Raw genomic sequence first — 27342 nt, 5'->3', positions numbered from 1 at the left:
CAGGATTCCCTCTCTGTGGGATACCTCTGGAGGCGTGCCAGACATTCCCCTACACCACACACTCACACACATACAGCTGTCCAGTTGAATACCCAGCGTTCTACTTTAGTTTCTCCATCTCCTCCCCCTGTGTGTTTCAGTCACATCATCCACATATGCGCACTTGTCCTGGCAGGAAGACGTACAGTACAACCCCGTGAGCACGTATCACTTCCATGCTACCTGAGCACTAACATGTGCTTATCAACAGGAGTCGGTGAGTGTGACGGACTTAACTCATAACAAACGGGTCCAGGTGTTAGAGGCTCTTGCGTGAACTACGAGGAGGGGTCACACACGCGGTGAAGGTGTGTCGCACATGAAATACTCTTCTTGTTTTAGATCAAGGCTCCTCGTTGCTCCTTATACTCCCATAAAGTGAGAGGATTATGCTTTATCCCAAAATAAAGGCAGACTCACATCTTTTCACCGCTTGTGCGGCTTCTAAGTTATAACCAAACACATCCGTCGTTTTGAAAAGTTTATGTTTGGCTTTGCCACGCAGCAGGGGTGTGTTTTTTCCCAGGCTGCTTGAAAAAAAAATTTCCACTCTGCAATTAAATGCAATTTCAACCATCGAGATAAGAATGTCGACCAAAACGAATCAACACAGTATATAGCAAGGAAATGAAAACATGAAAGTGGAATGAAACAAAAAGAGCAAGTCTTTTTTCCTGTCATTTCAAGGAGGCTGGGAACAAACGTGAAACAAAAAAAGATTTTCTTGTTCTTTTTTTGGTCCTCTCCTGTGCTTGATTTTCTCCTTCTACAAATAGAGCAATCACTTTACATGGAACATTCAACCTTCAGCTCTGCTTTGCTGCAAATTACGCATTTGATTGCTGTTTTCTTCAAACCAAGTGCAGGTGGAATTAACGCAGCTCGCAGTTAGTGTTTTGAGTTCCTCTGGCAAGCCCCGGGCTATGGAGAAGACAGGAGGGGACTCCAGGGTGTTGAAGTGTTAAACTTCTGAAAACTAGGAGGAAGCAAATCTATCTTCCCTTTTCCTATCCTTCCTGACGCCTGCAGCTAAACAGGGTTTCGGGTTCCACACCCCATCGCCTTCACTACCCTGACAAGTCAGGTAATGAGCGTGCACGTTCGCGTGTGCGCACAGCCCATCGCAGGTGAGGGGCGGCTGGAAGAATGAGTGTGGCCCAGGGCAGCGAGGAGCGGCTCGGGTCGGTGAGACGGCTCCGCATGATCCCCTCCTCAATTCACCACGTCACACTGGGCTGCTGAAATGAGCAGCCGCACGGATGGGCCTGAGCAAATCACAAACAATACACGGCGCTACAAGACAGCAGAGACACACCGCTGGAGATGGTTAATCCTTCAGACAGGGATCTGAGGAAGAACAACAGAAAAGAAAAAGGGGGTCGGGAGGAAGAGGAGGGAGGGAGGAGGGAGAGCTAAGACACGAGAGGGAAGAGAACAGGAGCATCAGGTACAAGACACACAAATGTATGTTTCCTTCTCAGCACTGGAAATCTCTTCAGAATGAAATCCATCACGTTTTCCTAATACATTCTTCTCGGAGAGGAGGGGAAGGAAAAGAAAAGCCGGACAGAAGAAAGGCAAGCGCTGGTGGGAAAGTGAACAGACACAGCCTACTTTATTCTGGCCATTTCATCCATCTTGTTGGACTAATAAAATGTCAAGTGGAGTTCCTTGATATTTAATCATGAAGGGGCTGAGTGCGTGGTGGTGCCAAGCTCGAGCTTGATGAAGCTTTGGGAGGCTTAAACATGGACCTGTGGAAATTTTGGAAACACCCGAAGCAGAATGTTTCACAAACCTGCTTGCAGAAGTGAAACCAAACTGATATGAATGGGAGGGACTTCCTAATGAGTCCACTTTGGGAAACATTTCTTTTATTTGTCTCCACCTTTAATTAATCCCTTTAAATAAACTGTCAATTCAACAAATCACTCAAGCAAATCAAATAAATGATGGACACGCAACAAAAAAATACTGCATTCTTACAAGTGCGGTCACCCTGCAGCTGCGCGCATGACTGTGCATATTTGTGAAAGCTCCCACTGGACGCTCGCTTGAGTAAAAAAAAAACTTTACAAGCTGACCTCCCTACTATCAAAAAATAAAAGTATCACGGGAGACAGAAATAGAGAAAGATTTCTTTTTGGCTTTCGCCCAACGACATTATTAGATGAAACCATCCTCTATCACACTATCAGATGTAATGGACGCCACATCTGATAAGGGAGATAACAAAAGGGCTGAAAGAAAAGAATCGCTTTATGTGATATGAATTAATTTGCATTGGTGAGGAGAGTGTAAAATTCAGGAGTGAAATCCTCTGCGATTTAGAAGATAAACAAATAGAAAGAGGGAGGAGAAGAGGTGCAGAAGCTGTTAAAAGAGAGGTAATGAACTCATTTCCTCCCACATTAAAACTGTCAGTGGTCCTTAGCTCGACGGACGGAACTGTTTAACCAACATGTGGTCGTATTTTACATTGTTGCATTTACGTTCCTACGAAATCATTTATTGAAGGACTTTGACAAGGAGGGATGGAAGCAGAGGAGGGAGAGAGAGAGGGAGGAAAGGAAAAGGTGGAACAGAGGGAGGATGGAAAATGAGGAGAGTTGGAGAGGATTTATGACCCTGTTCCCCTGCTCTCGTTACTTGCTGTAACTGGCCCCCAGAGTGGGATCGCAGGGTCGGGAGCCCAGAGCCCTGAGATCAGAGTAATGGAAATTCCACATTTATTCGCCGCTACAGCATGACGTCTGCAGGGCACCGGCTGAGTCAAAACTCCCTAAACTGACTCTTGATTTCTTAAAACTACAACTGAATATTCTGCATAAGGTAATAAGATGCAAAAATATTTCCTTTCTCGTGAGAAAAAACGTATTTCCTCTAATTGCAGAAAATAAATTCTACATGACAGCTTCTTTAAACTAGTATTTGTGAAGAGAGAGGCAGACGTCAGGGCGGCTTCTGCCTGAGGTTGTGGAGACGATGTGAGACGGCACGCTGCCAGCGCTGCACGGGTGATATCTTGACAAGTCGCTGCTGCTCTCTAATACCTCCCCGCCAATGAGAGGAGGGTCTTTTACAAAGCCAATTAAGAAGCGACACAGCTCATAAAACTGACAGTCGTCCACACCCAGCAAATAATTTACCACGAAAAAAAACATATAAGCTTTTTACTTGTATGACCTTAAAGAATGCAATACATCACACCGCAGATCAAATCCTGTCTGATGTTAAAATACCCAAAATGTTATATACAACTTAATATTTTGGGGGTTTAAGGCCAATTGTTAGATTAATAAAAATGTGATTCACACACAACTAACATTTTATTCAAAAAATGTATAATATAATAAGCAGATGCAGCTAATAAAATAATTATTGGCTGTATTATCAAAATAATTTTAACAGATGAATAAAATCCTTATTTTGCATACAGTAATAATTGTCTTAGATGAAAAATACAACATGAGCTTAACTAAAACCAACGTGTGTTTCAGTTAATTTGTTTTATATATAAGAAATGCAAGGTGAAGAATTGAAATAGAAAAATTAAATTAAAATGGCAGTGAAATAAATCAAATGACAGAGGAGAAAATGTGTCAAGTGTGTGTGTGTGTGTGTGTGTGTTTAAGCCTGGATGCACAAGCAGCGCACACATTAACACACACACACACACACACACACACACACACACACACACACACACACACCAGCGCAGAGCTGTTGGCACCTGTCTGTTATCTCTTCCCCTCAGACCTGGTTTTCCATTGTGCTCCACGGGAGAGCTACAAATTGAGATCTCAAACATGAAGAGGGGCAAATGACTTGTGTATAGAAAATCAAATCCGCTAATGTGTTACATGTGCAAATTCACAGGCCTTGTATTAGAGATTAATGTATTACCCCTTTTATGGAAAATGTAAGATATATTTTTTAATGCACCCTTCAATGACATCCAACCAAGGGCAAACACAGAATTACAAAGAATAGGAAATATTTGCTGAACGCATAATCAAACAGGATTTGATTTGCATGAGTAAAGTGTTATGTAAGGATCCGTTTGTAGATTGGAAATACGATGAAGTCTTTAGGAGAGATTACTATTTGGTTTAAAGACATACTAAATGAGTCATAAACCATTTAGCACAGAGCGAGGGAAAACATAAAAAATGCATGTGATATTTAATAACTGGGGGAGAAATACAAATATATAGCAGACACAGTGGCTGCTGCAGGCTCAGCATAGGTAATCCCAGCCCGGTAAGTAGAGTTTTGGAACATGTCTTTACAGATCTCCACGGGTAATGACTCAACCCTAAAACCTTTACAGGCCTTGTCAAATATCTGCTGTGCCAAAGTTGTTTTTTTTTCCCTCTTCTCCCCCCTGTACCTGCTGGATCCATCATTCTCAAAATACACAGGTGCCTTCAAAATATCATGGTCCTGTGCTCCGGCTGAAGAGAGAGAGGGGGGGGTGGAGACTACACTGCCCATTTAGGCTTCTGAAACTGGTGTATTACAAAAAAAAAAAGATATACTGTAACTTCCATCTGCCCACATTTCTGCTTAGGCATTTATCTCCTTTCTCTCTAAATCCTGAAATTGCCTCAGAAAAAAGGGGAGAGATATTTCCCCCCCCCTCGCACATTTTCACAGAGTGGCGCACAACTTTCTTTCTTTCCTTTTTTTTCCCCCCTCTCTCCTCTCCAGTGAAAATTGAAGAGGCTTTATGTCAAATGCGGCTAAAGCCAGCCTCTCCATATCAAACAACGCAGCGCGAAAATTACTGTGGTGATGATAAGGCTGCCAGATAGAGTGGAGGAGGAGAGCGAGGGGGAGAAGAGAGGGGGGGGGGAGAAACTGAAAGGAAGTGACTCTACTCAATTATACTGCAAAATTGGTATGACTGAATATTTTTCATTCAGGTGACTGATAGTATCAGTGAAACTGCAATGCAGATAAATAAAGGAGCCTTCTGTCAAGAATAAACACCATTAATCATGAAGCCAGCGACTGCGTGACCGCCTGTCCCCCTGACTTACTCCATAGAGAAAGTATTATAGAGGGGGAGCAGGAGGGGGAGCGATGGAAAGAGAGAGGGGAGGATGGAGGGGAAACCAGTGAGCGCACCGGAGAGGGGTGACCTACGAAGTCACACAGAATGGGTTTTGGACAGTTGGAGCGCGGGATGAAAAAGTGGCCCTCGTCTCCCTCCGCCTGCTTTTCAGTGACAGCAGCCATATCTGGACAGAGATGATCAGACGCGATTATGAAATAATCATCAATTCCTAATGTAATTTATGGCCTTACTTCCCATTCTGTTCTCGTCTAGACAATATTTAAATGTGGATATCAATGAGACATTATAACGTATGAACTAAAAGAAAATGTTGCTTGTAAATAACAGAAAATATACGGTTACAAAGTCCAGTTACTGCGTCATATGTTTGCCCATAAAAATGCAAAAAATATCAACTATTACACGAGGCCTTGACACAGCAAAGTGAAATCACACCACTAATGAAGCAGAACAATTAAAAACTCTTTTCATCTAGCTTCTATAAAAGCTATACTGCATTCTTTTGGTCTATTGTTTTGTATGTTTATGTGTGTACTTGCAGAGTGTGTGTGTGTGTGTGTGTGTATTTGCGTATATATGTGTTGCAATGCTCGGCCTCATCCCATCTGGAAGGTGGTGTGGAGATAAGACCCTGGTCTTTATGCTAAGCAACATGCCGCTCCTTTATGCCCAGACTGGGAACTCTGACAACAGTTTATGTAAATAACTAGACAACAGTCAACACATTTTCCAAAAAAAGAGCGAGCGAGTGTGTAAAGTAGAGCCGTTGTGCAGAAACAGTGTCAAATGATTAAGATTGCTACGGAAAATCAAATGGAAATCGAGGTGGTTCGCTCGGTTTTGATGGATCTTTACATTAAAATGATGTTTCTGGGGCAACGGCTTAAAGTCAACAAACTTCTTCCTGGTTCACCATTGCAGAGCTGAGGTTTGTGCTGCAATGACTGGGACACACGCCGCAGCGCTCCCCTGGTACCTCCAGAATACCGTCCAGTCAGGCCAGGCCCGCAGCTGAACAAACACACTCCTGAATGAAATAACCACACAGGCTGGGAACACGGAAACACACCCTCGCAACCCCCAAACGCATTCTACCTCCACAGTGACAGAGCGGACAGTCCACAACTTCATTCACGACTTACGCAGAAACACTTCAGATTGTTGCATTTTTCTAAATCAATATACAACATTATTAAATGTATATACATCTATATTCTGTCTATTTACTTTCTCATTCAAGTGAATGGACTCTTATACTCCTCTGTTTATATATTTACTTTGTTTAAAATGTTATATTTTGCATTTGCTCACTATGAGATGCTTCAACAAACTATATATTTTTAGAAATATGTATTATAAATATAGCAGAGAAACTTCATATTAAATACTCAAATCAAATTGAAAGGTAGCAAAAACTCAGACCTGAGGCTTTTCTATTTGTTTTACAACTTTATAAACTCTTTCATTGACTCAGGCATTTTGGCCGATTCTTTTCTAAATCCACATTTGTTAACTGCGCTAAAGGCTGTGAGTCAATTGCTTATCCCGTAAGAATGTTTTGTTGTTTTGTGGCCCCATTCGCACAGCACGAGGGCCCGGGACTCCAGAGCAAACTCTGAGGCCGATAATTGACTTGTGACGAATACCTCTGTTTGTTCTGAGCCGTCTCCGGGTGACCGACAGCCGGGGCTCAGCCACACGAGGGGGACTGTTTTGTTTTCCTGTGTACTATAGTCCAGCAATAAAAAAAAAAAGCCAGAATGAAAGAAGCTGGCTCTTCTCTTGGCCCCCTGCATCCCCCCCAAAACTCTCATTAAGCCGGCCGGCACAATGGTGGTGGCAGAGGGGACCAGAGCTCCCATGGAGAGCCTGCTCTTCACCGATCAATGTGTTTATTTAAGCAGGAAGCATCTTCTCTGGAACAGGAAGGGTTTTTTTTTATCTGTTTGGTAGCGCTGGAGGTTTCTAGAGCAGAAACATGCGGAGAGAAGGGACCAGATAAAAACATATTTTACTGGTCCTGGATCAGTGCGGTACAATAAGAGTTTGCTTAAATTGGACGTTATGGAAACCTGGCTTCGGGTTTCAGCTCAAACTGACGTAGCTGAAACTCTTAAAAAGCGCTGTTCTTTCACGGGAGCATACGAGTTCCCCAGTAAATCAAGTGCACCCCCCCCCCCCCCCTTCCCTCCTGACCCTGCGGCTTTAATATTGAATGGCACATTGGTACCTTCCCCACAAGAATTCATAAACTAAACGATTAGCCTCTGTCTGTAATTGCGTCCTCCCTTGCCTAATAGGGGAGGTGAGGTAAAGAGGGAAAAAAACAAAGGACAGTTAATTTGTGATTTCCTCTGCTCATTTGAAGGCAAATTAAGTGTCAAACAGCTAATACAGAGCATATTTCATTTTATGAGCTTTTAATTTAATTCTACCGCCTCATATTGCTGGAGCCTGTTAGCGCAGCTAACGGCCGCTCCTCATGCAAGAACGGGACCATAAATAAACATGTTTCAATTAGACCCTTCACGGTAATAGGATATGATCCTGTTCATTTGCCACGTATAGATGGTGGATGTGTCATTGTGGCAGAGAGGAAACAAGCTGCTGGGCGTCTGCTGTGTTTTGCTCCGGCCACGGATGCCCAGTGGTGACTGGCTTGCAAGCGTGCGGCGGGGGAAGCTGGCGGGATTGATGGAACTGCCGCAGGGCCAACCCAACTGTAATTACAGGCCGTAATGAGAGGCTGCATGGGGAAGTACTGCAATAATAGTCCCTGTGTACTTAGGCATATCTTTGAGAGAGCTAATAACAATTAATTCTGTTCACCGAGGAAAACTTGTCTTAAAACAATTCAATATTTCTCCATAAGCCAGCTCCTGTCTTCCATTTCCCCGAAGCGACAGCTACACGATGACTGCTTTTATGTCGTTGGCCTGGCTACAAGCAACATTGCGTTATCGAGCAGAATGCATCACTTCTGAGTCGTCAGGGAGATTTCTCTTTTTTGGGGGCTGTAGATCTACGGTTCTAAAGTTTGGCCGCAGCTAAAAGTTGTAAAAATTCGAACCTGGGAGTGCAATTAACTCCAATTATCCATCAGGTGGTTGGACTCAGCTGTTACACCACTACTGATGAGTGCTTCTTCTCACAGAGGAATTCAGCGCTGCTTTTAATCAAGCAGGCAATATTGCTGCTTCCCGGCGCAAAGACCCAAAAGTAGTTGAGATTTCTACACGGAGCCAACGTAAATTCATAGATAACGTGCGTGTTGGTGAGTTCACAGACTTGATTTAAACAAGCTTGGCTGCTTAACAGCTGTCTTATAATAATGACAAATAGTTTCCCCTCAGCGTAACGTGTCATATTAAACAGCTCTATGCTTAATGGCTTGGATAAATAGGCCATAAGTAGCATGGCAGAGCACGGCCGTGTCTCCAATGACAGCAAACCAAGCGTACAGATAACTCCTGTCCGGACGGAGTGACTGAAGACACTCTGCGTAACTTCTCCCCCTTAATTCAATTCCCTCGCTCCATGTTGTCCCTCCACCCCCCACTCCACTCCACTCCTCGTTTCTCTCCTCCCCCCCTCCCTAACCTGTGCTCCTGATCATACCAAAGCGCTCCTGACGGATAACAAGCCCGGCTGTTTTGTTCAAGCCTGTGTTGCCGTGGCGTGTTCGCCCCATTATCTCTGCATAAGCTAAATGCTAAATTATATTTGCCATTTTGTTTGCAGTGACACGGGGCATCAATCACCTCCCTTTTTTATTTCCTCGAGCCTCCCCCCCTCCCTTCTCCCTCTGCTGCAGCCCCTGAGCAGGAGACGAGGGGTTGAGAGGTGGGGTGGGCCAGAGGTGGGGGGACATAAAAAATTCATTACGCTTAGTGGCACATCAGCAAGGGAAAGATATGACTCCAGAGGAAAGGAAGGGGGGAGTTGATAATGATGAAGAATATCAAACATAATGCGGCCCAAGTAGCTGCCCCATCCAATTTGTCCTCGTCGCGTGGTGATCGCTTCCTTCGTGTCTGCGGGTAAGAAACAAGCGCCACAAGGACGATGAAGCATCTCCTTGTGGAACTCACTGTTCCGACGCAAAGAATACAAATAATGGCAAGAGTGAAAGAGATAGAAAGAGTGAAAGAGGGTGACGAAAAGAGGAAGAGAAGAAAAAAGTCTAATGTTAGTGAGTGAGTGAAGTGCTTTGAAGTTCTCTGCAAAACTGGCCGGTCATTTACTCCTGGGAAAATATGAGACGACTTTAATAAGGAGTCCCCTGCTATTAAATTCTCACCACTCATATTCTATAGTCTGTACATGCATGTGATTGGATGAGGCAGGATGGTTGGTTGCATACAGTTCATGTGTCAGAAGCCCATCTGTGTCTGTCAGAGATGGGTGGATGTCAGCGGAGGCACTGCTTCCTTCTCTTGACAGGGCTTGATCACTGCTCTTATGAGAATCACACGCTCCCAGGCTCCCCCTCGCCCGGCTCTCGTTTCCATGTCTCTGACACATGTTCATTTGTGTGTCTCTGACACGCAGATCATGTTGCGCACTCGCAGCGCTGCGGTTTTTGATCCTTAAAAAGGGGAAAGAGAGGCGCCCAGCACCTACAAGGAGGATGCTCCGCGCCCACGGGCGGAAGCAGGTTTAGGGGCTCGATTTGTAGCGCCATTAATAATGGGGAGCTTGCCGCTGATGTTCGTAATGCAACTGAATCAAATGTTCTCTCACGTATGATTGGCAATATTTCAGCTTTGAGTGTGAGTGTGGATACATGACCTGAGTCCGGGTCAGGCCAGGTTCTAACTAAATGTTTTAAATGACATTCGGGTTTGAGCAGGGTTCAGTCACATTGACTGGGCTATCTATCTGCTTGATTTTTTTTTTTGCTGCACATGCCTGCAATCCAGGAGAATATTGGGTTAGTTCCTGACATAAAACACAGAGAGTTGGAGACACTTACACGTGAAGAGGGGGCACAGGGGAGGGATCGTAGATGTATCGTCCCTGGGCATGTCTGTCGTCAATGGGCACAGGAGGATGGAAGGCAGGGAAGAACTGTGGTGCAGCTGTATAGGAAAGAAAAGAGAAAGAAATAAGACATATGAAATCCATTATTTTTTTTTACCACTGTTTTTTTTTGTTTTTTTTAAACATAGTCATGTGAGCTCATTCCCTCCTCATCTGATCTCGATAGCAGCCATAATGAAAGGCAGTGGTTGATTGCTATCTTTCTGCGGACCCACCCAAATGAGACCTCATTAAGTGAGCTAAAAGCTGCACGGCTCCAAAATGTTCGCAGAGGAAGTCTGTAAATGTCTCAAGGCTGACAGAACTCAAAATAAACAGCGATAAATAACCATGAAAAAAAGCCGCCAAATGGCACATTTCTCACTGAGCCAAGCATAATATGGTTTTGTACAAAGGATAATGTTTAAGTACAACCACTGAAACGTACAAAATGAGAACAAAAACATCCTTTTCCGTTTCACTGTTTTGTCACAACTGCCAGAGAGAATCGAAAGCCCCCCCTCCTCCCGATAAAACATTAAAACATTTGCATAATATGAGCTTCCAGGCCTTTCTCTATTTTTACCCCCTGAAATTTAAACTGATGTGCTGCCTCATCTTCTAACCTGAACTGCACCCTGCACCATTATCCCAAAAAACTAAAGCTGGAATTTTGTGTCGCAACTGCGCATCCAAGTTGCACCAAGTGAGCCATGAGTGGGATTTTCTTCTGGAACGCAGCCTACCTGAGGGTCGAAGGTTAAAACCTCCACAGGGAGACAGAAACAACACAACTGTTGCACACACTGCAACTTTTATGGCTCCACATAAAAACAAATGAATCACTTCTTCACTCACACATTGTCTGAACAGATCTCACGTCACTTCATTGCCTTTTTACCGAGGCCATTGCCAAGCGGCATATCACCACCCTGAGGCAAAGCATGTGTCAGCATCTGCATACCTTCACGCAACAAGTCTCCGAGGCTGCTAGCTATGTGTTTTTTGCCTGTAAACATTTGGGAGCTTTTGCCAAGAGGGCAGATGGCCAAACGGTGTGGTGCCCAACAGCCTTTAAATGCAAGGTGCCAAACACAGCAGGTGTTGACTCAGGTCTGTTTACCTCATCACTCATTCTCTCATTGATGAGCATCGCCGGCTTGCGCCAACACAGCTACAATTATGAGGTGATGAGTTTAGTTCAGTGAACAATCCTGCAGATGATGTATCACATGCCCAAACTTCAAACTGAGAACACCTAGGTGAGGTAACATGAGTATTTATAGGTAGGGTTGGTATGTTTCTGAAACACTTTGTCTTATTTGTTGACATCCTCTACATGTCACAATAGCCATCAATAAAGCCTGTGGCACTCTGTAATAAATAGATTGGTCGGTGTACCTGTCTGTCACTAACCAACCTGTCTGTCTTCACACACCCTGACCTCTCACATGACCCGAGTCTTCACACGCATACACAGCTGAAGAAGAGACGATACTCAAAGCTTAGCGAGCGAGTCACGGACAAGTCGCTTCTAGCAGTTGTCAGTCATTGTGTGTTTGTGTGTTTGAGGACACGTTTCTCTGGGCTATATTTGATATACTGTGAGTTGTGGTAAATAAATAATCCATTCACTTCCACACTTTCCTGAGCTGTAAATTATATATATATATTTTGTATTCTTACCAGGAGAATTTCTGTGGACAGCCCTGAGTAAAAATAAGCACACTAACAGAATCAATCTCTTTAATCGCTCGTTCACTTGCTCGCTATAAACAACGATTAAATAAGAGTCATAAGTTAAAATTCACGCTCCTGTTGACTGTGGTTTGCTACTGTGCTCGATGAGTGAAAAGAAAACTTCTGGACAAACTTCTAGAAACCATTCGAGGGTTTTCATCCTGGCTGATTTCACAAAAACAGAGATCAGTATTAAAAAGCCTCCTCCATACAGCTCTGGCACGTATCGGACCACTCCATCTCTGTCTGTTTAACAGTTTCCTCCTGATGACTCAGTTTTGGCTTGGCTCACCTCAGCCGATTCCAGAGCTGCTGAGGGAAGGAGGGATGAGGAGATGCTGGGATGGAGAGATTGGCTGGTGTTAGACGAGGGCAGAATCGGTTTTGTTTACTCTCCGTAGCTCCACGCCTGGGCTGCCGGCCCTCGGCTGTCAGAGTCGGAAATGAACCTTCAGGTTTATGTGCTGAGTTCTAGCTTGATGGGAGTAAAGGCTTCATGTTGTTGATGCTGATCCCTGCAGGAACTTTACACTGACCTCTGTCCTGTTGGGCAATGTGGGATGACTGCAGACATTACAAACTGTGAAATCATTTTAAAGACTCCACCCCTTCATTCCCACATCCGCCACTCCTCATTGAATTACCCAGATCCCCCCTATGTTTATGTCTCTGGAGCTCCTCAGTCAGCACAGCCCTGTGCCTAGGCTGGACCTTTTTTTTCTCCTCTCCCTTCTTCATCACTCCTCCCCTCCCTCCTCTCGCTGTGGCCCACGACTTTGCCGCATGGCAAACAGTTCCGCTGAGGTTTATTTAAATCTAACTCAGAAGTTTACTTTACCATGGCCCTATCTAAATAGAGCCTGCCACCTCTTTTACGCCAGCGCAGCTCTCCATTAGCAAGGCAAACAGCCCTGTGTCACTGGAGGGAATGTATACAGTCGCAAAGAACAGAGGGCGAAGGAGAGAGGGGGAGAGACACCATCCTGCAATCCATCTCCAGTGTTTCCTGCAGGGACTCCTTACTGTTTACTCCAGGACTAAATTGCTCCTGCTCTTCTGGATATTCAGGGGTATTCTTCTAATGGAGAAAACAGCTGGAGGGCACATAGGAACCAAACACAAGCAGTACTGTGTTTTACCGGAATCAACCACCACTGGCAGAGAGAGAGGGATCAAATCACCTCAGCCAAACGCTGAAAGTCAGGACTTTGGGACCACTAGGTAGTTTTCAAAGTTATTGACACTCATCGTATGAAATACATTTTCATAGCTCTTCAGTACTCAAACATTTTAATGAGGCCAGTGCAACTTTTCAGAATAGCATTATTAATTTTGGGTAAAAATTTCTGGGATTCTTTCAGGAGACTAGATAGACGTCATTAAGACATGATTACAAATGGGTCTTAATGAAAGGGCAATTAGAAGCAAACTTTGACCAAGCTCATTAATTCTAATTCAGTACAAACACCATGCTCAGGAATGAAGGAGAAGCCGGCTTCTCCTTCATTAAAGAGAGGATGGTAATTGCCTTGTCCTTTATTGGACACTTGAATAATTTCAAAAGAAGGGGGAGGACAAGGGGAGGATGAAGCCTAAAGCATATAATTTGCAATATCCTTATTGGTTAATCTCCTTTCATAATGGAAGTGTTTCCACAAAGGATCTTTACCAGGCTTTGGAACATTTGTGATGTGATACTTTAGGAGAATTCGAGCTGTCACTCACAATTCTGATTTGGGTTTTGATAATACACAACAATAACAATTTCTCTTCCTTCTCTTTTGTTGTCAACTCAGCATTGTGAGTTTATTGTCTTGACGGCTAAACCTGGTCTCCTCCTCTGCGCTGGTGAGGGTTCACTGACTCTGCTCTAACAGAGCGTCGCCCGCAGCCGAGGACGAAACACTCCTCTATAAAAACTGCGCTCCTCAACGACACGCCGCTGCGAGAGCACAAAGAGCCAGTGACAGATTGTCATAAGTGACTAAGGCGGAGGGAGAAAAGGGCTGCTGGGGCCTGCTCCAGAGGTTTGTGAATTACTAATGTGGAACATATGAAGCCTGTGCCGTGGCTGTGACTGCCAGATTTCATTATGCCACCTCTTTCCCTGCTCATGATCTCACTGCTCAGGCACGCTCGTCTGCAGCGGGGCCTGCAGTTGCACCATATTTCTGCAACACTTTGCAAACTCTGTGAAAGATACTCCAGACTTTTTTCTATTTGCATGTTTACAAGTGCATGTGTGTGCAACTTGCGTCGCTCCTCTCTGGGAGTGAGTACGTGAGCGTGTGCATGAGTTTGCTGTGACAGTGCAGGGCGTATTTTGTTACTGCTGTTCTTACTTACTCCTGAAGGTGTCGTCTTGAGATGTTGCCAGGGACACTGCAACAGGGGAGGCACAGTGGGCTCATGCCTGGGGCCCAGAGAACGGCTGATTACATTAGTCCACAGCTAATCTGTGAGGTTTGGTTGAAGACTAGAACATCTAAATGTGATATGATGTGTCTGGGGTGGTGGTGGAGGATTCCACATAACATTTTCTATGTATATAACAATATACTATTACTTTACTAATATCTATGCCTATGCACAGTACACACATTTTGACATTAAGACCCCTTAAAATGACGCAAAATGAAGAGGGTTTTCCCCAATTGTTTTATTTGAATTACTTAATAAGTTATTCCACGAATAAAGTCATGAAAAAGTTACTTGATTCTAGGCTACAAACACAATATAATATCTGCAGTCAAGCATGACTGTGAAGGTTGCGTGTGTGTGTGCATGGTGTGTGACTTTGTGGGTGTTAAACATTTTTCATCCTGCTTCCCCTGAGACATGTGACACACGGGCCTCCCATCAGTATCTGGTTGGCAGGAGATGGAGCCCATACAGACCATCCAGACGGAAGTAGTCTGGACGCTGGCCCGCTTCTCTCCCTGTGATCAATCCCCTCACAACCAGTCTCTCAACATGTCTGCTTACACTGAGACCTCAAGCTGTTTGGACATGTAAACAACACTTTGGGAGAGTGTTTAGCTAAGCTCAATGGGAGTTGCGGTTGACTTTTGGAGCGCTTTGCTTAATTACAGGTCCCAGATTGTTTCAGGTCTAATGGCCTAATTACCACTGTATAAATTAGTCTAATGCTCTTGCTGTGCAAAGCTTTTTCTGCAGTATGAAATGTTTGGGCACAGGAACAGAGAAAGATAAAAAAAAACAGCTCTTTAGTCTGCAAAGAGCAATAGTTAAAAAAAAAAAAAAAGGAGAAGAAAGCGAGCAGAGAGGTTAAATAACAGAAGAATGTTAAGTGTTGGATTCCTAATCTCTCTGCCATTCATCATATACGTACGGCAGCTAGATCACACTCTGCCCTTCCTCTGAAAATCAATAGATTTCTTTCTCTCTCCGCCGCTGTGTTCTGCGCCGTTTTTTGCTTTCGCCGTTTCTCCTGCTCAATTGCTCTCACACCCTTGAAACACAAAAACTTTTTCTGTGGGTAAAAGTAATTAACGCAGTGGGGGAAAAGAAAACAGAACAGAGCGGAGGAGAGAAAGTGAGCAGTAAAAAAAAAAGAGAGACGTCAGCTACGCACGATAACAGGCTGCTCTGTTCAAGTATACATTCCATCGCTACTCGCTGTCAGAAGTAATTTGTTTGTCTAGACTGAACAAGTCGGTCAATGCCCGTCCTTTCTCTTCATGGTTCTACAAGTCTATACATATTTGCTCTGGGATTTAATCTTTAAGCAGGTTATCTCTTTGCACCAACAAAGCTAAGTACAGGATCATTTTTCAAGGCTTCATTGTGCTCGTACATCATCCACGCGACGTGCAACAATACGCTTCCAAACTTTATCTGAGAGTTCAAATCTTTACAAATGAGAATCCCCTGTGAAATATGTAGCCGCTTACAGGACAAATATCTAAAATAATATTTGTAAAGAAAACTTTTCAAGCAACCAGACGCCCTGCGACCGCACTTCAAGTAGCTCACCCAGCCCCTCCCTTCTCCATACGCCACACAAATATGTTGACGGAACAGCGGCATCTGCGAGACATTCACAAGTCAATCCTAACAAATTGCACACTGCAGCGAAAGGACCCTCACCTTACTGGAGTGTAGCTAAGCACTTGCACAGCTTTTCCAGGGGCCCCCAGCTATTCCCCCATTTTCCAACCACTCTCCATCTCCCTGTATCCCAGTGTGGATCAGGGAGTGAGGGTTATTTCACGAGGCCCCTGCGCTGCGCCAATCTATCTCCTACATTTGGTGAATTTCTCCAGATTGGGATAAACTGGGGAGCAGAACAAAGCATTACGCGTCGGCCCTCTCCCCTCACTCCAGCACCCTCTCCACCCTCCCCTACCCCACCCTCCGGCCTCCTCTCCCCCACCCAGCTGGGGGAGTGATTTACACAGCAGTTTAGTAACTGGAACTGTGCACTACACCTCTCTCCACTTCTCTCCAACTCTCTATCTCTCATCTGTCTATCTCCGACTCTCCACACAGAGAGAAGGGAGTTGATTTAAACCTGGGGTTAACTCACCAGGACTTTTAGTTTGCTTCAACTCCCCCTGTGTGATTTACTCTTCTCAAATACAAAGCCGCTGTAGGGTTTGATCTTTTGTTTGAGATCTTTATTTAGAAATTAGGGGTCACAGAAGAAATGAGAAGATCCACAGTGTCAACTATCTGTTTTTAAAAACTCCTTTAAATGCCTGTATTGTAGAAAATGTAGGATAAACTCTATATATATATATATATATATATATATATATATATATGAGAGTCAAGGTCATTGACGTCAATGCCACAAAGCTACTCTGTGAAAGACTGACCCCCTGCAGCCCTGTGTCACAGCTCCTCCCCGGGCCTCTGTGATTGTGACTGTGAGGTGGATACACCTGCATTATAATAACACAAAGGCTGGACGCTGTTTGGGGAACATGGACGTCTTCTCAATTCTGAACCACGCTGGGAGGTCACTGACTAAAACCAGGCATTTCGATGTAACTTTGTTTACCAAAGAAAATATTTCCTGGTCGCCATTGTTCTCGGCTCAGTTCTGTGCACTATGAATGTCAACTTGAAGGTACTTTAATCTTGATTTAGAGAGGTAATCCATCACAGAGAGTATTTTGGCAGCTTTATTTATTTTTTGTCAAAATTATGTATTACTGCCTGGTAATGTGGATAAAACAAGGGGCCGGTGTAAATAATACTCCTTCGCGGTGCATTCAAGGGCAGCAAGATTTGAAAGTGAACTGAGAACATTGCAAAAAGGGAAGCGAGCTGTCTCAAACTAAAACAGCAGCTTCTTGCAATTTGAAAACCAACTCTGGAATCTCAATATTTGGAAAATCTTTTAGAAAAAAAGGTTGAGGGTTGAGCTCATAAATGGCTACAATATAGCTCATATGGTGTTAAAGTTAGTGGCAACCGGTGGCTGCGTAGAAGGTGGGAAATCCATCAAAAAACATACTGTATCCTTTGTAAAATGGTCACACATGCAGGAGTTTAAATGTATAACCCTTAACATTCAAAACCATAAATGCAGTTGTTTAATATAGTTTACAATCAAATGGTATTTCCCTGTGTGTTGTAAATTCGTACTCCTCTAGTTTCCACCGACACAGACATTAAACAAAGTCCGTGCAGGCCTCTGGAGGTACGTAGCCATTATTTCGGCTAATGGCGGAAATTGCGTGTCACGGAGCGAAGACAAAGCCCAGTGTCAGCAATCAGACAAACTGGGCTCTGCAGGGCCAGACGAGTTGACGCTTCTGGACCAATTAGGGTCTTATGAGTGCAGCAACATCTGGAATTCTCTGATTCTCCCTCTTTTACATTCTGTACGCTCTGTGCATTGCTGTCACCTTACCCTCTCTTTCACCCTCTCTCTCTCACTCTTGCATCGTCCTCCTAATTCTTTCAATTAATCCCGCTCTAGGCCTATCTCTTTTTCCTCGCCTCTCTCATTATTCAAAGCGCATCCTCCTGATCTCTCCCCTTTCCCTCCACACAGCATTCCCAAAACAAGAACAAAGTTGTAATCCGTTTACTGCACTCCCTGTCAACAGTTTCCACCCAAATAATCCGAAAAGACTTACAACCAGGCCTAGGTACTGTCAAGGGAAGGGGAGGCAAGAAGGGGCCGAATGCACAGGGGACGGAAAGCAAAGGCCATACAGAAAGAGGGAGAGAGAGAGGAGAGGATACAAGGGAAGCAAAGGAGAGAGGCAGCAGACGGAGGGAACTTGTGTCACAGTGATTTGAGTCTTTGTCACACAGGTGGCGCCCAGGGGTTCCTTCAGCCTGGGCAGAGAGACAAACTGGGGCCCATGTAAACCTTAAAGAGGATTAACCCTGCCGGAGCGCTTTAATGAGACCTGAAAGTGCCGGGCACCGGAGAGCCCCACTGATTGAGCCGCGCTCGAGTCTGCTCCCAGCGGTCCACCGGCCCAGTGGCCCAGCAGCGCTGCCGCAGCCCCATGGCCTACAGCTGCCCGCTCACACTGAGCCACATCAAAGCGGCCTGGCTGGGAGAACTGGGGAAGATGGGAAAAAGAAGAGGAGGAGGAGCGGGGGGTGGGTATGAGGGAGGTGGAGAGTGTGAGCGAAGGAGGAGGAGGGAGAGGAGGGTGCCTGGATGGAGGAATCCCTTATCTCCTCCTGAGAGGATGCTGCTCTGTGGTGCGAGATTGTCTGGAGCTGCCACCTGTCCCAGGCATCTTTGAAGGCAACACTAAAGCCTGTGATGGGGCTGACCTCCTTGAGCTCCCATTCTTTTATGTCTCTCTTCATTTTCTGCTTTGTTACACCCCCCTCCTTCTTCTGCAATCCTTCTCTTCTCTCTTTTTCCTACCCTTCTGTCTCACTTATACCCTCAGACTCAGCCCTTACTCCCTCTCTTGTTTCTCCAGCGATATATCTCACATTTCACCAGGCTGCTACAAACATTTTAATTATACTGTGTTCATCAGCCTCCCCTACGTGTAGAACAATATATACTTGCGACCCTCCAGAGACAAGAGCAAGATACGGGCTGTTGGCTGAAGGGATACGGGCGCTTATCTTTGCCACTGTGTGAGTGGAATGCAAATGTAAAAAAAAAAGGGGGCTAAGATGAGAATTGGATACGCAGGAAAACAAACAGAAAGGCATGAAACAATTCTTTGATTCTCCCCGCAGCACACAGAGGTGATTATCCTACTGGAGACTACAGGGCAACTTAAGGAGGAGAGAAAACGCCTAATAAATTGTGGCTTTAACCAGCTAGCTGAGGAGAAGCCCCCGTGAGCATTTAGTCATCTTGTTTTTATAGCATTGTGCTTGGTTTTGTTGTCGCCAGTGGTGTTTGCTGCAGCGGATTCTGCTTCTGGAGACACAAAATGCAGCAGAAATCTTCCTTTTAAGCCTCTGCGACGACAGCAAAGTGCTCATTGTTCCTGCTCGCATCTGCGACTTGACTGATTAACCAATCTCATTTGAAAAGAAGTAAAACACACTGACAGATGTTGCTACAATGATACCAAGAAATGCTGAGTAGTATTCTTTGAACATCTTAAGTTCTCTGAAAAATTCTTCTTAATTCCTCTTAGCCCCTTCACATTTAATCTTGTCATTGTAAGAACGGCCATTATTCCGAAACACCCAGTTCACACGCATCGGCTCTGTGGTGAGAGCACCACGCGACCTTAAAAGTGCATACTCCATGCACTTCAGACTCTGCTTAACCCCCTTAAATCATCCAGCGCTACAAAGGGGCACATGCATGTGAGAATATGGCCTATCGTACAGCATGAGATGCCTCTAATAAGCTGTATAAAAGGGGATCATCTGATTATCCCTGGTGCGCTGGACCAAGGGGCCACAGCAGAGCACAGGCCCATGTTGTTCTTTCTTGATGAAAGGAGGTGGATGGAAGGAATCCCTCTCCATTGCCTGCAGTGTGCCCCAGGCTTCTCTGTGCCGGCACACCGCTGTGGGACTACAACGTGCCACCATGCTCAAAAAGCCAATATTGTAACAATCACAAAGACAAACACTTACCCATGAAGCAGGCACATGACTCCTCACCCCAGGCTCTCCTCTGCGCCCCTCAGTTCTTTTGGGGGATGTTTGAACCTTTTCACGTTTAAACCGACAAGGGGCCAGAAAGTTTGTTCTTTCTGCACAATTTCAGAAGAGCACTTTTTCCTAAAACACACACCCACACTTTATAATTCCTCTTTCGTGCTTTCTCCTTCTCTTTCTAGACATCTGGAAAGGTCCCTATGAACTGAATGACCAAGCACTGTAATTAACTGTAGAGAGTCCAGGGCCATTGCTGTGCAGATCACGTTCAGTTTGGTGACAGCTAGCTCATTCAGTTCAGTGGTCAGCTGCATTTTGATATTGAGGCAGACAGACTGACGCCGGGGCAGAGGCTGGCGTGCTACGGCCCAGTAGACCTGAGATCAGCTCGCCGAAGCAGTTTAGAGTTTAACCCATATGAATGGACACCCACCACCCCCCCGCCACACCATAAAACCCCGGAACAGGTTTTATGCCGTGGCTCAGTGTTCGCACCAGCTTTCCCAGAACACAGGGTCAGTGTGAACCAGGTGGCAGTCACCTTTGGCCAGGCTCAGAGAGTTGGGATGCTGTGATACATGTGAAAGAAATCTTCAGCCAAGAGATCCATACCTTCACTGCCTCTAGCTTAGCGAGCTTGGTTTCTGAGATCAGTCAAGGACAGCAAGGCTTTAGTGTGGGGATTATGCCCCGGGATCCAGAACTGGGCTTGATTCTTTCTTTTTTTTTTAACCCAAAGACTATAGGACAGAAAGGCAGCCGTCACAGCCTGGAGACACACTTAATGTGCCTGGTTTAGTCCTATAAATGATCGAATGTATCACTGATACCATAGAGTCACAAATCTTGTGCCACCAAAATCTTCAAGTATTGTCTCTAAAGCTAGTTTGCATCCTTTTCACTATCACTCTCTGGTGTTTCAGTGCAGTTTTAACATTTGCAAGAAAACCATTGAAAGGGATGTGCATTAAGTCCCTCCATGGATGTGTTTAGTTAAGCAAAGAAGGGCAAGTGTTTAAGAACGAGACACTTTAAAAGAAGCGGATCCAGAGATGCTTCGCCAGCAAGTGGGCTCACTGTTGCTGCAGGACCACTGACCGGCTAATCAGCACATAATGTAAACAGATGTCTGCGCCGCACATCCCATTCACATTTCTGCACAATTAAGATCTTAAAGAAAGACTTCTTCCTCATTAATCCTCATCTCAATCCTTTCAACTTATCCCACAGCAAAGCCCCATGTATTAGTGTTGTGGTAAGAAGGATATGGACTCTTATCCAGTGTTTGCCCAAGAAAAGCAGCTAAGACTCAGGCAACACCACGATTAGCTAATGGTAACAATGGGGCAATGTTTCCTTAGTGTCTCCTCTTTTCTGCACTGAAGTGGGTGTAAAAACCAGAGTAAACACAGTCTTAGGCCGTGGACGCAAGAAGAGTGGGAGACCACAAGTCTGGGTGAATAGCAGAGATTTACCCAGAGCCCAGACCCCTGAAGATAAACCCCCCTTGCTCTCTTTCCTGTTGTTCAACTCCCACGCTTCCCAGTGCGTTGCTACCATTTTCAAAACCCAGCGGCCAGGTGTGGGGAGGCTGCAGGTGCCATCGCATTTAGGCACATTAAGCACTGACACACACCAGCGCTAAGAGTAATCGGATTTACCTGGCTGTCTGCTGCGTGGCGTGGTGCACTGTGCAAGCACAGCACAAAGGCTTAGGGCCCCCTCTCCATCACAAACACACACACACACATGCACACACCTGGGATGAATTTAGGAGGTGACAAAGCCCTCATAGAGAGGGGCTGCCGCTGGTGGAGTAAGGGCTGAGTGTGTGTGTGTGTGTGCTTATAACGTGTGTGCTCACATGTATGGAACCAGAAACCAGAACAGGAGCCAGTGGCTCTTTACACCTTGTGGTATAAGAGTGGCGACAGACGCTACAGGCTCCTGGTTCAAAGCGGCGGAGGGAGGGAGGGGAAGTGGAGGTTTTAGGGGGAGCCCCTTCGTTCTGCTGACCCTCAGACCGCCGGAGCTCGTGGGGATTGAGCTCTGGTACTGGGTTCAATCAGACAAAATGGGGCCGTTGCCTTAAGGGACACCCCATGTCCTTAACACCTGGGGCCAGGCGGAGGTGTTACACAGCAATGCTCTCATCTCTGATCACAGGTCTTCCAGAGCAGAGGGCGGTTACAGGATATGGGTTTTTTTCACTTTCTTTAACATTGTGCGATTTCAACATTTTCATTGAACTGTAAGACAATAGTTATATTTTCATTTTAATGATGAAAATATGGCATGTTAATGGGACTAATATTTATGAGTGTTTTCAATTTGGTGGAGATCCAAATAAAAATCTGGATCAAGTGAATTTAAATGTGGTTTCATAAGAGGACTGTTGGGTCTTGGCAGAGGTAAATTTAAAATAATCAATTATTAAATTGCTGTCAATTAGTTTTCTGTTGATTGACTAATTGTTTCAGCACCAACACTAACGACTTTTATTTTAAAATGTGCAAGAAGCAGTTTAGAAGGAGAGTTTCCCAGCATCGCTGTGCTCTCGTCCACCATGTTTCGTGTGATTGCAGCCTTCAAGCCTCTTGAGCCCCGATGAAAGCCTCTTGAAGCTCTACGGCCCTTTTGACTTTTCCTGCTGCTTTTGAACTCTCCATTTCAGACTGTGACTTTTCCACATGACCCCCAAGCCTCACAGTGACCCCCGCAACCCCCCTTACTCTACTCCAACCCCCGAAGGCTTCAGTGGTCTGGAACCGCCAGAGCTCCTTCACACGTACCCTCCCAACATACATAAAATGAGATGTGGCAGTGTTGCTGAGGTAGGTCAGGATGTAATGGGCAGTAATGTTCTGCCCTCGAGGGCCCTGTCCACAGCACCATGGCCTGGTTTTAAGTAACCTTTCGCTTAAAGAGGCACCTTGGTGACTCCCACGCACCCAAGCACAGTGGAGCAACAGCTAATGAAGCGGCTGGAGTTACAGTATAAGGTTGGGGTCCGCTGGACCTTTCATTACTGCCACGGGATTAAAACGTCTCTGTCCCACTCTTGTCTGTCCCAATTCAGAGCCAATTTAACCAAACTAAACAAGCTATCACATCAAATCCAGGCTAAGTCCTGGCAACAGCCGCCGCTGAATTAACCTCCTAATCAGCCTCTTACTCCCCAATCATCTCCTGCTCTGTCGCTCCACATACACACAGCTGCACTTTCATCTACCGTCCATCTCACCTTTTCCTGCAAATTATCTTACTCAAGCCACAGTTCTCCCTTCACCTCAATCTCTCCAGCTTCATCTCCATTACTCTCTCTCTCGCTCTCTCTCTCTCTCTCTTTTTCCCTTTCTCACCGCCTTTCCTTTCTCTCACAGTTTCCGAGAGAGAGAGAGAAAGAGAGAGAGAGAGAAAGAAAGAGAGAGAGAGGGAGAAAGGCAGAGTAGGGAGTGGTGAGGTTTCACTCGCCGCTGCTTTGGGGCTTTGAAGTGTGTGTTGATGAGAGAAAGCGGAGTACTGTGCTCAGACAGGCCCCTAATGAGGGAATTAAGAAGCTACGCTGGCCGTTCCCCATACTAACTTCCCAAGCACAGAACAAGACAGGAGTGCGTGCATGTGTTCAGAAATGCAAGTGTGTGCGTGTGTGTGTGTGTGCGTGTGTGTAGGAAAGAGCAAGCACAAGAGAGAGGCCAATCTGTCAGACTTAATCAAGCATCTTGCAGTCCTGCCTCTCACCTACATTGAAGAAACTGGCCTCAGTGTTTGGGCGACTGTATTCATGTCCTTGAGCTACTTTGTAAAAATCTTTTTCACTTTGAATAGAGATAGAAAAGGTAAATTTTTTTGTGGACTTACGATAGTGCGACTCTAGGTAGCCATTGCGGGGGTCCATGGCGAACAGAGTGCCTCGGTACGGCAAGCCGTGGTCAACCAGGTGGGGCAGGGAACCATGCAGCTCCTTCTTGAGCAGCGATGGCCGTTCCTCTGTGGAGGTGGAGGGCTCCTCGTTGGCTGGGGCCCGAGAGCTGATGGCATTGCGCCTCTCACGGTGGTAAGGTGTACCTGAGCTGTCGTCTTCTGTTAGAACGGACACATGAGGAGAGAGAGAGGAGAGTATAAATGTGACGTGAAAACTTTGGAGGAGTAACAGGTTTATTATGAGCAGATATCAGAATAAAAGTTGGGAGCAAATGTGAGGATCTCTCACTTCCTGGTTATGTTTCATACATAAACAATGTCTCAGGATGAAAAAGAGCAGCTACACATGTAGAAGACGCCAACAAAGATGTGAACTTGGAAAGACAGCAAGATTCCAGAGCTTTAAGTGCTAAGGGCCAACACTGGTGATGATGTGATGTGAACAAAAGCACTTGAATCCCGTGGTGGATATTATACATCATATCCTGCCTCCTGCATGCTCTACTAAGGCACTTCCCTTCACCTGCATGTTCTGGACATTTTCCTGTTGTTGTGAACACGTCTGACCCGGACAATATCCTGCTGCATTGTTTCTATGTGAAGGGCATTGTCCGTATAATGTCCTGACCCTATTGTCCAGACATTATATTATCCTGGGTTCATGCCTGAAAACGGCTTTACACACAGCTGTACACACACACAATGAGCACTTGGTATGGAAGTCTGTTCACGTAGAGGGAGCAGGTAAAGGGAGGAGCTGGGGATCAGCTCTGTACACCTGAAACCTATGCTCTGTCATCATAGTAAATCTACCGGGGTTTGGCTTCCACAGCACCAAGAGTCGGAGTTCAGAGGCAGATGGTGTATGAATAAAAAAATGACACCACTGATGAACAAACCTCTTCATTCCGCACAATTGAGGCATGATTTTCCCAAAAGTCTGTTCTTAAATTCAGCGCTGTCTGTTCTTTTTTATAAAGAAATGGATTCCCATGGGGAGGCAGGGCCGGCTTTCCGCCTGCATTCCAAACTGCCCATTAACCAGCGTCATGGGTTGTATCAACCCTGCCCTCCTTCTCTCTCTCTCTCTCTCTCTCTCTCTCACTCACTGTTCTCAAGATAATCTTTCTCTTCTCTCTCGCGGGGGGAAAATTAGGAGAAGTGGGGTCTCTGGAGAAATTACAATGGCATGCTGGGTAAAAAAGGGGGATAAATGTGGAGTTCAAGGGCTGAGCTGCACCAGGAAGACATGACCCTTGACCCTGACCTCTGAACTGACATATATAAGGGTTAGTTAGCCTCCTGACCTGGAATTAGACATTTCTGTAGGACGATACTACACAGGCCAACTCAGTCACATTGAATGACATTTTAATGTAGTTTATGTATTTCGTCCTCATTTTCAAAAGTACATTTTTTTTAGAATATACAGTCAATTTTATTTATGTTGAATATGCAGGCAGGTCCTGTCTGTTTTAAAATGCTAGTCTGAACATCTTCATTGGTAATAATCAACTTTATAGGGTTATTTTTGTGTTAAAAACTGTAATGGTATTAGTGGATCTCTGTATTTTTTTACTGTTCAATCATTGTTTATAATATTCTATAAAGAAAATAATTAATGTAAAATATTTTTCTTGCAGTTACCAACAATGTTTTTTTCATAATTCTGGCCCCGATTCCTTCATTAGCGGCTGCTGTAAATGCTCAGTGTTCAGCCCTGATTATCCACAATTATGATTTTGCCACCGAGGGTGTTGGTCATCTGTACAGTCCAAAGCTCTTTGATGCATTAATGTCGCTCACTGAGAACCTGGCAGAACGCTGCTGAGCTGGTGCCACAGGTACTGTGGTATTAGCAGCCAGGCGATGCAGGGCTCCCCTACCATGCACTGCAGCCCAACAGCATCCAACCACCAATTAAGAACGGAGGAGAGGGCCAGATTAAAGAGCACTACCTTAAGCACCGAAGAGGACCAGCATAATGCTGTGGCACTTCACAGAAGAAGAGAAGCGATCGGCAAGGGGGAGGTTAAGAGAGAGAAACAGAAAGAGAGAATGAGATTGAGCGAGGCGAGGAGAGAGAGCAGAAGGAGCAACCCACGGGTCCCGATTTTATTCCCCTCACTCTCCCACATCCATTACCTGGATTCGAGGCCAGCCATGCCCCGGCGCAGTACTGGCAGCAGATTCAAGGATTCTTAACGCGGAACTGACAGCCAGAGAGGCAAGCCTCTATCATCCGCAGGAAATGACAGTGTCAGTTATGATATAAGTATTTAATCCTATACTGCACAGCCAGTGATCTTATTAAGGGAATAATGGCACTTATACGGTTAAAGCTGGATTAATAGGTCTGCTCTTGCAAAGCGCAATATTAACATAAAGGGATTTCGGAATTGGGTTCATCTCCTGTCATGGAATGAAAGAAGTCGAAAGTGTAAACTATGCTGGGAGCAAGCGCCGCTAAGGGCAGAGCATGTAGCCGTGTACTACAGGCTTCCACTGTGTACTCTCAGCACTTTTGCATCCAGGAAATCTCACATTGATCATCTGGGAAAGTAAAAAATTGGCTACATATTCATAAGCCCTTTTTCTTACTTTCATACTGATATTTGATGTATTAGAAATAGATTCATCGCAAGGGAAGTAGATATTGGAGCAGTTAGGAGGCCACTGGGCACGAAAACTGGCTTAAAACATTTTCCTGCAAACCCTTCAAAGAACTGTTGGGGAGATTAAAAAGCTTAGTTTAGAAAATGCAGTTTTTCTTGTGTTTTTTTTTAAGACATTTTTGGGCCTTTCACCTTTAGAAGAGTGAAAGGGGAAGATATGGAGCAAAGGACCGGGTCAGAACCGAACAGGGAGAGTCAAGCCTCTGTTTGCGGGGATGCCGTAATAAAATATAATTTTTCATTATTTCAATTTGTCTTATGACTCTTTTCCCCCAGTCTTTCTTGTTCTTCCTTTCTTTTTTTTCTCCTTCTCCAGTGTCCACCCCCCCACAGCTATTCAGATATGACTCTCTCCACCGAGGGAGGTCAAGCGACTAACAGTTCAATCACAGCGGTGTCACAGTCCCACCAGCCCCCTCCAGTCACCATGGCGAGCTCACAGAGGGGGTTCATCATTCCACCATATACCACCTTAAGGGGCTTCATTACTTTAGTTCATAGCACCTTAAATGGTTAAACAAACACTCAGCGGCACGAGGGTCAATTGACTCTTCTGACTGGTGGAAGAGAACCAGAAGTCTCGAGTAAGGTTCATCCTCTGTGCTGCTTGTACCTGCTGGTGGAAATCTTTTGTATCCGTATAACTCGTCAAGTATCTGTCAGAAAAATGGGATAATGAAGACAGAGCAGACACAGGTAAACATGTGCAACTTTGAAAAGTTCAACCCTGCAACACTTCTCTAACTCTGACCATCAGCCCAACAGACCCTTTCCCCTTTT

At 45.1% G+C, this 27342-nt stretch overlaps 1 protein-coding gene across 1 annotated transcript in view; it reads right to left on the bottom strand.

Annotated features, from left to right (window-relative positions):
* gli3 (GLI family zinc finger 3) overlaps positions 1–27342 on the bottom strand; it is a 93052-nt gene that overhangs the window by 32842 nt on the left and 32868 nt on the right. The window contains exons 3-4 of the mRNA XM_035142850.2: positions 23825–24046; positions 10098–10203 (exon numbers count right to left, since the gene is read on the bottom strand). Coding sequence (XP_034998741.1) covers positions 10098–10203; positions 23825–24046 — 328 coding nt within the window. The remainder of the gene's footprint in view (positions 1–10097; positions 10204–23824; positions 24047–27342) is intronic.

Source organism: Hippoglossus stenolepis, chromosome 19, assembly GCF_022539355.2.
Source record: "Hippoglossus stenolepis isolate QCI-W04-F060 chromosome 19, HSTE1.2, whole genome shotgun sequence".
In the NCBI taxonomy this organism is placed as follows: Eukaryota; Metazoa; Chordata; class Actinopteri; order Pleuronectiformes; family Pleuronectidae; genus Hippoglossus; species Hippoglossus stenolepis.
This window is presented reverse-complemented; position numbering and strand designations above follow the sequence as displayed.